Below are 15,569 nucleotides of genomic sequence, written 5' to 3' on the forward strand. Positions count from 1 at the left end.
AGAGGTTTAAAATGACATGAAGTTTAATGAAGCGATTATGCCAACTGGAGGACATTTAACCCATTGAGACCTGAAGCCGATTCTACATGTCTCCTAAATCTCAACAAGTATTCTGAAAAAACGTATGTTTCTATATCAGTGGTTCTCAAACTTTTTCATGTCAAGGACCCCCAAAATTATATGTATTTGGCCGCGGACCCCCATCAAAATATCTTGTTCCAGGGACCCCCAGAAGCAAAGATTTGAGTAAAAAATATTCGCTTTAAAAATATGTATATTCAAAGATTTGCACACATTTTCACGATTTTTCAAAAATAGCAGATCTACAAGCTCGTAGCGCGGCACTCGGTGCCACGCTATGAGCTTGTGTATCTGCTATTTTTGAATAGCCGAAGTGTAAAATAAAGCTTTTTAGCTCAAATCTAAAAATGACACAGTTCCAGGTCTTAATAGGTTAAGATATGTGTAAGAAATACTTTGAGTCGACTTCACCGGCTGCCGTATGTCGCCAGAGATAGAATATTAATGAAATTAGGCCCATATTTTCAATTTCACACAGTCATTTCTGTAATTGGATTGTGAGACCTCTGTGTAAATCTGTCCATAATGTGCTGCAGTGGCCTGGGAGCGTGAACGCGGCCCTTCTTTCCCTCCGTTGTCGGTACATTTCAAGTCACAATAGATTGTGCAGAATTACCCGAGAAGCAGCGCATGAGAACGGCTTTGATAGACGCTCTCTGGCAGTGGTTGACAATGCGTCGCTTCGTATTCAGTGCTCACAATTGTGAGCTTGTAGCTTGTATTTTCAAATGGTCGAAATATATAGGGCTGAAGTGGTTAATGTATGTTTTATAATTATAATCGTAATCTACAAAGTAACTAGTAACTAAAGTTTTCAAATAAATGTAGTGTGGAGTAAAAGTACAATATTTACCTCTGAGATGTATTGGAGTAGAAGTAAAAGTACTGGAAATACTCAAGTAAAGTACAAATACCTCAACATTGTACAGTACAGTACTTAAGTAAATGTACTTAATTATTTTCCACCACTGGATATAACACATGTGAGCCTGCATTGAATGACATAGTGGTGGAAGATTTGCTCCAATTTGTTACTCAAGTAAAAGTCAGTATACAACACAACAACTTTACTTGAGTAAAAGTACAAAAGTATCAAAAATATCCGTACCAAAGTCAAAATTCTAAGATAATAAAATGCAGCTCAATTGGCAACGTATGTTTTGTAATGATAATCTAAATCTGCAAAGCACACACCACCTGGACTTGTCACCTGGACTTGTCACCAGCATGGACTTGTCTCTCTCCACACCAGTGTTCTGTCTGTTTATTTTGTTTCTTTTTGAGGGCTAAATTAACACTGTTTCAATATTGAGGTCTCTCTTTCCAGCCGGCTGCCATTGCACAGCAAAACCCTCAGTGTTATGTCAGCCATTTGTAGCTCCGAGTGTTACAGCACACACGTGACCAAATGGATGTTACATCGGTACACTCTGAGTTAAATGAACTCTGACGGACTGTATCTTACTGTGCATGTGGCCATGCAGTGACTTGGCTCTGCAGAGAATCAGCCTATATACGCAGCCCCGCTCGGATACAATGGCCAGTTAAATAGCCTGTCACACAAAGGCCACCCAACACCTCCATTTGGGGGACCTGGAGTCACTACTAATGCATCACTACAAACAATAGGCACCCCTGGGGCCGATATTTGCTACACAGTAAAATCCTCAGTATTAATGTAACTCTTATAGTGTACAAATGGCTCGGTTCCGTTTAGTCTCTGAGTTACAAATCGATCAAATAACAGTAATATTTGACTGTGTAGGCTCAGTGCCAGACCGAGTCAGTCCTTAGCATGTTGAGATACACGCACACACGCAAACACATGCAAAAGTCAAGCATAGAAAATACATTTTTCAGGCGGGACGCCAATTTTGCCCAATCAGGAGAGAGACCCTGATTTGTCAGCTTCAATTGTATAGTGTTCCAGTTCCGATTTAGTGTGCTAATTATTTTTGTTTCATCACTTTCCACCAATGTCACTCGTTTGTCCTCTATTCTGTTTGAGTTCTCTCTCCATAAAATTGGTATCTCGACCTGACAATGTACTTTCTGATTACAAAAGAGCTGGAGAGAGACATGGAGACTCCTGTTGCTGAACAAACACTCTATAGCAACCAACGAGTACTATCAGGATAGAGATAGTTAACGCTAAAACTGAACATATATCACTGATAGCACCTGTAAGTAAACAATCTTAGTACTTCTTCCACACAAATAGCATGCACGCATGCATGCAAAAGCATGCTTTCTACATATCTGTTAATGATAGCACCGCTTTTTTTAACTGTTCAGCTCCTATGTTTCAATTATATCTGTGGCAGATTTTATCTGTGATTCCACCCCCCCCCCCCCCCCCCCCCCCCCTCCTTTACCATTCGCAACTTGGCACGGTCTCAAAGAGTGGTAGACCTCCCAGAAATAAAGAAAGCTCATGGGAAATTAATGCTTTCAAGGCCTGACTGAGCATAGTCGCTGAGAATGAAGGGAGAGAAGAGGGGGGGGGGGGGAACGCTGGAGAAATCAGAATGAGTTACACACATACAGGCACTCACATAAGTTAACAACACAAACACACACACACAGACACACGCACTCGCGCACGCGCGCATAAACAAACAAACATCACAAACGCGACAAACAGCCCCTCATGTCGACACAAATATACACTTATTTTGCTACGAGATAGAACGCATCAAAGAGAGGCTGTATCACAGCGATTGTGATATCAGCAACGCTGAATGGAGCATATTAACCCATTAAAGCCGGGAACGCATCCGTGTGCAACCACTTTAACCATTATTTTATACTTTGGCTATTCAAAAATAGCAGATCTATTGTAGATCTGCTATTTTCCCTTTCTAAATCATGAAGATTTGTGCAAATTTCTTTGAACGTATATATATACTTTTGAAGCGAACATTTTTAACTCAGATCTTTGCTTCTGGGGTGTCCCTGAAACAACATTTTGGGGGGTCCTTGACATGAAAACAGTTTGAGAACCACTGATATTATAGCAACATAATGTTTAGGATGTGTAGAATCCCCCAGAAGCAAAGATTTGAGTTACAAATGTTCGCTTTAAAAATATATATATATTCAAAGATTTGCACAATTTTTTCACAATTAAAAAAAAATAGCAGATCTACAAGCTCGTAGCGCGGCACTCGGTGCCGCGCTATGAGCTTGTAGATCTGCTATTTTTGAATAGCCCAAAGAAATCTTAAAATGACACGCAAGATGCGTTCCCGGTCTTAATGGGTTAAATTAATAATTGAGCTGTTTTAATAATCAGCGAGTAACTGGCAGCAAGAAAATGTAAAGTTCGCGGACACTAATGGGGGAGCAGCAGTCATAATAATGCGTTTCACAGCTAAATGTTTTGAAGTGGTAATTAGTCTTGAACGACTTGCCTTGTCTGCATTCTGAACGTGTACGCAACAGCTTGGAATGGAGCTTACCCAATGAATATGTAACAGGGCAAAACAAGACAAAAAAGTTTTTGGTTTTGTGACTGTTTGTCACCCGGCCACCGTCTATCCCTCCATCTGACCGTTTCACACCATTGTCAACCGTGTATCTTGGTATAATTGGGCCTCGCTAATGCTCATTATAAGATGGCACCATTTCTGCCTATATACTCGCCCTGTGTCACGGAGGAGAGCGCTGGACAGTACAGCAACCTGTGTGTGGGCATTCCAAGCTAATGGAAACTTTAGCCTGGACTGTTAGTGGACTTTTAGATTGGATAATATTGGTATCCCGACCTGAAAATGCATTTTCTGTTTACTGAAGAGCTTGTTTTAACCCATTAACAACGGGAAAGCATCTGTGTCATTTTAGATTTTAGTTATATATATATATATTGGTTGGCTATTCAGAAATAGCAGATATACAAGCTCATAGCGCGTCACTTTGTGCGACATGTGTTCTATGAGCTTGTAAATCTGCTATTTCTGAAAAACGTGTACAAATATTTGAATATATATATTTTTTAAAGCAAACATTTTTAACTCAAATCTTTGCTTCCCTGGAACAAAATATTTTGAGATGGCGGTCCACAGCTTTTAAATACATACAGTATAATTTTTGAGGGTCCTTGACATGAAAAAGGGGAATACGAGCATTATGGTGCCTGCAGGCTGGTGGCGCTGGTGAAAACTACCTCACACAGCTCGGCTCTGAAAACGTAACCCTTTATAGACCCTCCAGAAAAACTCTTGATTATGCGGGCTAAAACTCTTGATTATGCGATGAAATATGCATTTTTTTTTGCAATTTTATGCAGTGAAATTGGGGGAAGTTGCGAAATATGGGGAAAGTTGTGAAATAAGCGGCGATATGTTTGTATTGTCGTTTTGTTGTATTGTTCCGCATGTTTTTTCACCATACTGTTCATGCCTAACAGAAACAAACTTTACAGTATCACCCGTATTGCCTCCAAAATCATCGGACTCCCCATACCCACACTTGCTGATATGAACAATAAGGCCATCACACGCTTAGCACTTTCAATAACAAATGACACTGATCATCCCCTGTATCGCTACTTTGACCTCATGCCATCTGGTCGGAGATACAGAACCTTAAGGTGGAAAAAGGTTCTTTTTAGCAGGAGTTTTGTCCCCTCAGCCATCGCGGACGGCATTAAACCAACTGCCCCGTCCATAGGAGGGTTTTCTGTGTGCAGTGGGGACCTCATGTCTTTGCCTTTGTGATATGTTATTTTTGTTGTTATGTTGTTATGTTGTTTTGTTGTTTTTTGTTGTAACGAACAGACCTGTGAAGACAATTTTCCCCTTGGGGACAATAAAATATTATTATTATTATAATATGCGATGCGAAGCGCATATGATGCGATGCGCATATTATGCGATGCGGCCTTTTTGAAAAAAACTTTACCCCCGCATAATTATGCGCCATTTTGCTGATTATGCGGTCAATTCTACGATCGCATAATCTCATTTTTTCGGGAGGGTCAACCTTTAAGGGTTGGTGGATGGATCGTGTGTGTTTGTACACACGGCCGGATGATGGATTACAATGGATGTATAACATTTCTGTGACCGGTTGAAAAGGTTATAAAACACAAATCGCTGGAGCATATCACAAATAAACTCTGGCAGTGAATATGTTAATGGATTAATAATAATAATCTCTCTCCGTTCTTTCCCTGATTCATCCAGATCATGCTGCTAACTGACCCGGAGATAGAGAGCAGTCTCCTGATCAGCTCTGATGAGGGGGCCACCTACCAGAAGTACCGCCTCAGCTTCTACATCCTGAGCCTGCTGTTCCACCCAGAGCAGGAGGACTGGATCCTGGCCTACAGCCACGACCAGAAGGTGAGGGTTTGGAGGAGCCTGTGTGTGTGTGTGTGTGTGTGTGTGTGTGTGTGTGTGTGTGTGTGTGTGTGTGTGTGTGTGCGCGCGCGCGCGCGTGTGTGTGTGTAAGGATTCCTTTTAATTCCTTTTAACAGGTCGTTCATGAAAGTCCTTGCGGTCTTGTTTCCAATGAGAACCTGTGAGCAATTAGGGGTTAAGAGTCTTGCTCAGGGACAAATTTCATTTCATCGACACATATGCTGACCTGGCCTGGAATCGAACCTGGGGCAACCAGGGCCTCTGGCTCCCTAGGCGGGCTCACTAACCATTCAGCTATGGCCGCCCCTAGAGAGTGTGTGTGTGTGTGTGTGTGTGTGTGTGTGTGTGTGTGTGTGTGTGTGTGTGTGTGTGTGTGTGTGTGTGTGTGTGTGTGTGTGTGTGTGTGTGTGTGTGTGTGTGTGTGTGTGTGTGTGTGTGTGTGTGTGTGTGTAACTAAGTAAATTTACTTAAGTTCTGTACAATTTTGAGGTATTTGTACTTCAGATACTTGAGTATTTCCAATTTCCGATACTTACTTACTTCTACTCCACTACATCTCAGAGGCAAATATTGTACTTTTACTCCACTACAATTATTTGAAATGTTTAGTTACTAGTTACTTTGCAGATATAAATTACTAGAGTTTCGGGGGGCTACGCCCCCCTCAACCCCAGCCGCGCACGGGGCCCAGCGTGGCCGTGTGTATATTGGGGGACCCAAATCGCCGGAGTGAAACTGTGGAATTTTTTTTTTGAAAAAGGAAAAAATTTGAAGAAATAATATTTGTTATGTTTCAGGGGGTCCACAGGGGGTCCGCGGACCCCCTGATGGTCCACTGACCCCCTGTGGAGTGTTGGGACGCGCGGGGACACCCCTGGAACATTGCGGACCATTTCGGTGTTTTTTTTTTTTTCATGAAGGTGGTTGCTTGTTTCTGGCGCAGGCTGTGCAAACCTGGCAACCCAGCGCATGCTGCCGCACGTTTAAGTGGCGTAGCGTCATGAGGGTCAGTGGGGCCGTGGCTCGGTCAGTGAAGACCCTGTAGTGCGGATGATATGTGGCATAGAGGGGCAGATTGTAAATCCACAGAGGAAACATCCGTGGGCTACCATTGGTTCAGCGATGTGTGCGGTCGCCCTGCGGCCCCTCCTCCTCCACCAATGTGCAGTATTGAGAGCCCTGACGTCACAACAATTGGAGCGATGGGCACTGCACTGTGGTTGGTTAGGGTAGACCTAGGGCCCAGGTAGAACCCAGTTAAAGCCTGCATGGGCAAACCCAGTTAGGACCCGCCTTGGTCCCACATAAACATGGCTAGTTGGGGCCCACCTAAGGGCCAGGTAGAAGCTACTTATAGCCTGCATGGGCATCGCAGTTGGGACTGAAGTGGATGCCGCTGACATTGCTGACATGGGGTCCATATGGTTTAGCCCACCTTGAAACCATATGGGAACTACGCTGGCATGCTGGCTGTAATGCAAACGCTGCATCATACCTGCAGTGTGTAGTTTGATGTTGTGTGTGTAGCAGATATACCTGCAGTGTGTAGATCAATGTCCATAGGAAAGTCAATGGCCAGCAGTGTTTTTTTTCCCCAGCAGAGTTTCTAGTGTCTCTGTGTCTCTCTGGAAGAGGTTGCACATGAACTCTGCAGCCGCACTGAGGCGCTCCAACACAAACACTCTGACATTAAGCTGCTTCACACAACAAACATCAGCACCACGCTGCTGTTTGTCCAAAAGACACAATATGTCCTCTCCCACCGACGTCATGTGTTCATTTATCGACAGCCGTACAGACTCCTTTTGACACATTTTACGTCGTTTATCCAGCTCTCACTGACTCTCCACATCGGGCTGTTATTTTGCTGCGATCAAGTCAACGATGTGAGAGATTAGCTATCACAGACGGACGGACAGGGGGTGAAACATAGTCTTGCGCCATGCCTTTCGGCCTGGCGGAGACAATAAAAAACCGCAAGTAAAGGAAATGGCCATTTCTGCAACAGAAGTAGTCAATAAACTATGCTATGAAAACATGGGCCACATTGGCAAAGAATGTAAGAAAGAGGCAAGCATGTAGGAAATAGCCGATCTCCAAGCTTACAAAGGCTGTCAACGTGAGGCGTTTCGAGCTTGTAGATCGGCTATTTTCACAATATTTACTTGTGGAACGGAGTGAAACAGAATGGGGGGGTCCCAGATCAAGTACGTGTATTTGGGGGGGGGGGGGGGGGGGGGGGAAAAAGGAAAAAAAACCCGCAGCGGCTGCCTGCAGTTGTGGTGATGAGGTCGTGCGCACGGTAAACGGTACGAAGCTGCCTCCCCTTCCGTTTTGTCCGACATTTGGTGAGTAGAATTAATTATGTTGCGCGGTGGAAAAGCTGTAGTGAGCAGTGAGATGTCCCCTACGCGAGGCGTAAATTCAGCGCGGCCGCCGTGGCGAGTCAGTTGCCGACATGTGGTCTGGCGGTGCGTTGTTTATTCGATAACAGAGCTGTGGGGTGTCGCACCCAGGGTGCGGAAGTTGCTCGCCATTTATATAGTTAGATGATATTATAAAACATGCATTAACCACTTTAGCCCTATTTTATACATACGCTATTTGAAAATAGCAGATCTACAAGCTCACAAGACTTGTGAGCTTGTAGATCTGCTATTTTCAAACATTTTAGTACTTTTACTTTTGGTACTTAAGCACATTTTGATGCCAATACTTTTGTACTTTTAATCAAGTACATTTAGAATGCAGTATTGGTACTTTTACTTAAAGGGATATTTCACTTTAAAAAAAACTTTGGGTCATTTTATCGTCTACTCATGCTTTTGTGAGCACCCCAGACCGTTTTTAAGTTGCTTGATTCAGTATTTAGATATTTGATACTCATTTTATCAGACACGCCCCCTTCCTATACAAACCCATTATAACTTCAAACTCCATTTTTAACATGTTAGATTCATCAAAAACACCCGTCCTTTTTTCTGGTGACTCTCCCTGCCCTCCTAATACGCGAGGGGGCCGTGTTTTTTCAATAACCTTTTTCATTTATTTTTAATATATTTTTTTGAAAATTAAAAAAAGGAAATACAATAAAAAAATAAAATAAAATAAATGAAAAAAGTTATCAAAAAAACACGGCCCCCTCACGTATTAGGAGGGCAGGGAGAGTCACCAGAAAAAAGGACGGGTGTTTTTGATGATTCTAACATGTTAAAAATGGAGTTTGAAGTTACAATGGGTTTGTATAGGAAGGGGGCGTGTCTGATAAAATGAATATCAAATATCTAAATAATGAATCACGCAATTTAAAAACGGTCTGGGGGGCTCACAAAAGCCTGAGTAGACTATAAAATGACCGAAAGTTTTTTTGAAAGTGAAATATCCCTTTAAGTGAAGAATTTGAGTACTTTTTGTGTGTGTGTGTGTGTGTGTGTGTGTGTGTGTGTGTGTGTGTGTGTGTGTGTGTGTGTGTGTGTGTGTGTGTGTGTGTGTGTGTGTGTGTGTGTGTGTGTGTGTGTGTGTGTGTGTGTGTGTGCGTGCGTGCGTGCGTGCGTGCGTGCGTGCGTGCGTGCCGGTGCACAACTGAGTCAAAGCCAGAGTCCCGGGAGTGCGTTGGATCGATGTGAGAGGCTTTCATGCAAATGCTCTCATTACAATTCATCGGTGAAATGGCATTTGCGTTCTTGGCATTGTCTTCAATGTGAGCGAGCTGCTCAGAGCATTCTTTTGATCGGGAGGGAAGGAGCAGGCACACAAATTGGTGTGTAACTCCGTGTGCCAGTCAGCCGTATACGGCTTTAAATACTTTTTGTTTTTGTTGTAATTATTTTTGGGGTCTTTTTTCGGAGCCTTTATTTGACAGATACAGTGTAGGGACACAGGACACAAGGAGAGAGAGAGAGAGAACAGGGCAGTGACATGCAGCAAATGGTCTGGCTGGCCGGGAATCAAAACGGGAACTCACTGTCAGGCATTAATCAATGGAACAAAGCATTTCTCCACTCCTAAAAATATACATGGAGCATTACTACCCCCCAACAAGGGAATATCAACTCATGACCCCCCCCCCCCCCCCCCTACTCCCCAGTTGCACTATTAGCTGGTGCATGTCTGCACAATGGCACAAATATAGCTGAGGAGAACGATTTCAAAACAACGGCAAGTTCAAGGATCAAGTTCAAGTTCTCGGGACGGAACGCAGACAGTAGACAAGAGAGTAGCCAAAGTCAACAGAATAGAACAGCCCCAGCGTGTGCTAAGGCACGTCCCTCGTTCCATTCAGGCTTTGGTGTGGTGATAAGATATTTATTTATTTATGTTTATTCAATTGTGGTGGCAATTATGGACACTCTATAAGGGCCTTGCTCTAACACCCCCCCCCCCCCCCCCAAATGTGGGCAAGGTTTCAGCCCTATCAGAGCCCCATTGACTTCCAATATCAAATGAAAGTTCAATATTTCAAAAAGTATAAAGCGTGGAACCCCCCCCCCCCCCCCAAAGAAAAAAGGTGCTTCCTGGCAGTGTGCATATAAGGCATTTTGGCGGTGATCGGTCCAGCGGTTTTGCAAGATTAGCTCCAGGCACACAGACAGACACACACAGACGGCTTATAGACAGCTACCAGTAGACTCCTGCAGAGCCACACGGCATCAAAAGATGATTGAGTGTGTCGTCTATAAAGGCTCTTTTTCGTATTTCACGGGTTCTGGACTTGTTTCCATTTGCTCTACGGCTCGGTTTCAGATTAAGGTTCGCAGAAGCTAATTTGGGCCCTTTCTTAGGAGGTGGCACTATAAGCCTCGAGTTCTGGGAACCGACCGATTAAAGTATGAGTGTATCCTACATGAAATAATGATGCATGCGGTAAGGACACCTCAGGACAAATATGTTCGGGTTTCCGGCAGCAACCAGCTAACTCCAAAACGCTAATTTTTCAGGAAATGAAAAAAACAAAATATAAACTTTCCAGGAAATGAAGAAAACCTTATATTTTTTAAAACAAAGCAATACTGCCTCATCAAAGTTGGTATAGTGACTTTATATATTGTCAGATACTTGCATGTGTCATTATTATCACCACTTTACCCAAATCCAGCTCAAGTGGAGTTAGGAGTTTTGTCGGTCATTGATAAGAACAGCTGACAATAGCTCCACTCACTGCGGAGGGAGAAGTTCCAAATGGGGCTAAAAAGCTGACAATGGATCTCCAAGCTCACAATGCATCACAACAACGTGTGAATGAATGCCCTGATGCTTCATGACACTTATTATATAGGCCTACAATAATAAACAGGACTTTAAATATTACAATTACTTCTGCAAAGAGGGTTTCACGGAGTTGGAGTTTCAGTACAACTCGCGAGAGAAATGCTATGAACTAATATCTTGTCACATTGCTCTCCTCATTAAACACTTAATAGATATACTAGAAATAGAATGACTTGTTTTCATAACATTAGTGGCAGTGCTAAGCTTGATAAACAGGTAGGCTACAACACTGCATAGTTTTAACGGACTACGGGGGTTAAAACCCTGCCTCGTAATTAAAGCTTGTTTATCTTCCGCACCAGCAGAGCTCCTCCTCTCTCTGTGTGCACTCACTGAGGCAGAGGCACGCAGCAGTGGAGAGGGGGTGGGGAGTTGACGGACAGTTTGAGGATCCAATGGAGTTGGGAGGTTTTGTCAGAAGCGCTTTTTAATACTTTTCATTGGTTCAATATGTGTTTTGTTTTACTCAGAACGTAAAGGGTGTTCAATCAATCCATAGCGTTGATTTATGAAAAAAAAAAAAAAAAAAACTTGGATGGTACTATAGTGCTACTTCATATAGACCTTTTCACACTTTAGTTACTGTAAGTGTGCAGGAGTTTTCCATGCTGGTACACAGTGACACCTTAATGAAATATACCAATTAATGTTACTATTACCGGGGTCCCGCAGGGGTCTATACTTGGTTCCCTCCTTTTTTTCCCTGTACACCAAATCTCTTTGCCGGAAATGGCCGATCTACAAGTGGTTGTAGAGGTTACAGGGTTACTGTTCATGGGGTTCATGTGATTAAACTGCATTCACCCTTTACTGTATGACACGCCAAAATGGCTGCATGTGAAAAGGGTCCATTGTGCACAGTGGTGTAAAGTGCTCAAGTACTGTACTTAAGTACAATTTTGAGGCACTTTTACTTTAGCAGAGTATTTCCAATTGTCTGTACTTTTACTTCTACTCCACTACATCTCAGAGGAAAATATTGTACTTTCATTCCGCTACAATAATTTGAAAACTTTAGTTACTAGTTACTTTGTAGATATAAAATATTACATTACAAAACATACGTTAACCACTTTAGCCCTATTTTATACCTAGGCTATTTGAAAATAGCCGATCTACAAGCTCACAACGCGTCGCATCGCGACGCGTTGTGAGCTTGTAGATCTTCTATTTTCAAATATTTTAGGACTTTTACTTTTGGTACTTTAAGTACATTTTGATACCAATACTTTTGTACTTTTACTGAAATAAATTTAGAATTCCGGACTTTTACTTGTACAGAATATTTCTACATTGCAGTATTGATACTTTTACTTAAGTAAAACATTAAGAGTACTTTTTCCCACCACTGAATTTGCGCACAAGATGGACCAGCACCACTAAAACAAATCCTCTAAACTTCCCACTCAGTACCAGAAATAAATAAAGTAGCCTACAGTACTGTATATATCATCATTAGATCCTATATTCCACTCTCAGACGCCTTTATCTTCCACGCTATCTGTGCCAACCCCCGGACGGCCACCAGGGGCTCAGCACCGCCATCCCCTATGGTACCTCTATGTTTATGCCGTAACCACCTGGATTCAATCCCGAGGTCTCCTGTGTGGGGGAAGGAGACATCTGGAGAATCCCTAATGGAGACATTACAGGCCTCTGTGTCCACTGCCAGTGCTTTCATTTCGCATGGTCTTGTATCTGTACATATTGTATCGCTAATAGTGCTGAGCTCTTACTATACCACCTCTTATGGTGGTACACTTATGTTTAAGTCTTGACTTAAAGGGCTAGTAAAAAATGACTTTGAATTCATGGATGTTTTTTGGTTTTTGTCGCATTCCTAAACCAATAATTTGATGACCAGCGGACCAGTAGGCAGCGGTTCCGTCATTTTGGGGGTGAACTATCCCTTTAACCACCCTATAAACTTGATCGTATGACAAATTGTGAAAATAGCCACTCTTCAAGCTCAGAATGCATCATGATGCAAAATGTGAGCTTGTTATTTCCCCCCTTTTTTTGTTTTAGCCTATAATGTCATGCCCCAAATATGGATGCCAGGTTGAAATCCATTACATGAGCATTAGACAACATACAGCCACTATAAGGTAACCTATAAGGTTTGATATTTCCCCATCACTTCTTTAAGGCAGCAATGGCCTGCAATCATCTAGTCTGCAACAATGTACTGTACCACGATGGCATGCACCCACAATCATAATATATTTTTTAATCCTCTGTGGATGTATTATTATTATTTTTGTATTATTTGTTTCCATAAATATTTTATCTGTATGCCATTTTAAGGACAACATTGAACTTTCAGTGTTGACTTAAGGATGACACTGGCTGTAGCAATAAAAGCAGTCAAATCAAACCAACAAGCATTGTTTATAATTCACAGCATTGCCATTAGACCTTGTCAGTCGAGCTGCGTTGCAGGGGAACAGCCTGGGTTCAAGTTTATTTCCTGTCAGCTGCTGATATTCACAAACACTGCAGCAGGAAATAAACATAGACCCATTTTAAATGTGTGTCAGGCGACATCAACAATCAAAGAATAAACCTGCACTCTGACAACTTGCACGGTACAAGAGAAAAGTTTAAAAAGCGGAGCAACTTCTCGGTCGTGGAGACCTTCCTCAAGCCTGTCCAGTTACATGCATATACATACATACATAATAAGATTCATACATACGTACTTACATACATACACACTGTTCTCTAAAGCTGACCCCTTCAGTGCCACACTGTAAAACCGATTATACTCTAACAGGTGATATTATCATTCCTATAACTGGGCTGATTCAAAGGCTGTGGAATGTAGCTTAGATGTAGAGCGTATTCTAAATGTAACTGCATCAGTGAAAGGTGTTGGTAATGTCTCTCTGTGTCTGACCCCACAATCTGTGATCATTCCTGCGTACCGTATATTTTGCTGCTAGAGCATGCCTCTAAAAATAAGGCCTTTAACCCATTAAGACCGGGAACGCATCTGTGTGACTTTTTTAGATTTCTTTGGACTATTCAAAAATAGCAGATCTACAAGCTCATAGCGCGGCACCGAGTGCTGCGCTATGAGCTTGTAGATCTGCTATTTTTGAAAAATCGTGAAAATTCGTGGCGAAATCTTGGATTATATATTTTTTAAAGCGAACATTTGTCAAATATTTAGTTCCAGGGACCCCCCAGAAGCAAATATTTGAGCTACAAATACCCGCCAAAAAATTGAAATATTAGCACAACTTTTCATGATTTTTCAAAAATAGCAGATCTACAAGCTCATAGCGCGGCACTCGGTGCCGCGCTATGAGCTTGTAGATCTGCTATTTTTGAATAGCCCAAAGAAATCTAAAAATGACAACACAGATGCGTTCCCGGTCTTAAAGAGTTAAAAAATGACACCCAGCCACAGTGGCTGAACTAAAAATGTGCGAGCCCATAAATCCACTCGACCTGGGCGACACGTTTAACAGCAAATTATGCATGTATACTGTAGCAGCTTGAATGTACTGTAGGTGCTCCAGAAAACTACTTAACTCATTGACTGCCGCAGAGTCAAAACATCTCTTTCTATAGCTGCCCTTGCCAGCAATTCCGAGCGTTTTCAATAACCTTTGAAAAACCATAGAATATTTTCTCTTCACAACGATCCACCCGCCGCCGATCGCTTTAAAAGACGTAGGGGGGTCGGAGATATTGTGCCGCCGCGATAATCCATTCTATAGTTACAGTATGGGCAGTTGAATGTAGCCAAAAAGCAACGGAAAGCAGAGAAAATTTGTTTTTTTTATAAATCCTATAATACTAAACCAAACCAGCTCATCATCATGATTCACAGGTTGTCAATGGCAGTCAATGAGTTAAGCCCTATTTCATAATGCGGAGAAGAAGAAAAAAATAACCTGCTTTCTATGGGAGTATAGTTCTATAAGGGGTGGTTTAGTTCAAATACTTATTTATTTATCCGTCCGTCCGTCCGTCCGTCCGTCTATCTATCTATTTTTAAATGTTTACCTATAATGATATGCCCAAAATAGACATGCCAGATTTAACGTGGCTGAAAGATCCCTATTAGACCAGCACATGGATACATAGCACTGAACCGGTGGACAAGCTGAGAGAACATGGAGAAAAGAACTAAGAGTTCCACCAGCAGAATGATTTTTTTTTTTTGCCCTCATGCCAACAGGTTATGATACAACGTTGTCACTTCTTTCCAGTGCTGAAGTTAAAGCTGGGTCGGGGGTGTTATGGTGCTAAATAACCCAATAAAACTTGACATTACATCGATTTCACTCATACTGTACGCATTCCTGTACGCCCCACAACCGCGGGGCGTACAGGAATAACCGGCACCACATTTTTCTCACACCTACTGTAACTGTATTCAAAGCATTTGTGATATCATTGCAAAACACATTATATAAGTTAATTAAATGCTATTTAGAGCTTTTATTGTAATTGCAGTGTGATTGGTCAAAATGGACAAACAAAGGGGAATAACACAACACTACAATGCATGTCTGCTTACACAGCACAAATTGTGCACGGCAGCTCACGCACACACATAACCCAAGAGTTCAGCACCACGGAGAGCGATCATGTCACTTTGGAACCTGCTTCAACCAGATTAGATTTATTATACACATAATATGATGGATCCACCTGAAACGTACATTTAGGTATGATCACTTATCTCCTGTTAAAAAATACAAGTGTGTACCAATGGAACCAAATGGACCCTGACGGGTCCATTTGGTTCCATTTGTACACTCTCAGAGTTACATTAACATTGATTTTACAATATGAATTGGGGTCCCAGAGATAGAAATGCCACTCATTCAGTGCCAAACT

At 42.2% G+C, this 15,569-nt stretch overlaps 1 protein-coding gene across 1 annotated transcript in view; it reads left to right on the plus strand.

Moving 5' to 3' along the window:
* sorcs1 (sortilin-related VPS10 domain containing receptor 1) overlaps positions 1-15,569 on the plus strand; it is a 280,871-nt gene that overhangs the window by 162,823 nt on the left and 102,479 nt on the right. The window contains exon 4 of the mRNA XM_084044273.1: positions 5,268-5,426. Coding sequence (XP_083900399.1) covers positions 5,268-5,426 — 159 coding nt within the window. The remainder of the gene's footprint in view (positions 1-5,267; positions 5,427-15,569) is intronic.

The sequence above is a fragment of the Gymnoscopelus microlampas genome, assembly GCF_963454915.1.
Source record: "Gymnoscopelus microlampas genome assembly, chromosome: 2".
NCBI lineage: Eukaryota > Metazoa > Chordata > Actinopteri > Myctophiformes > Myctophidae > Gymnoscopelus > Gymnoscopelus microlampas.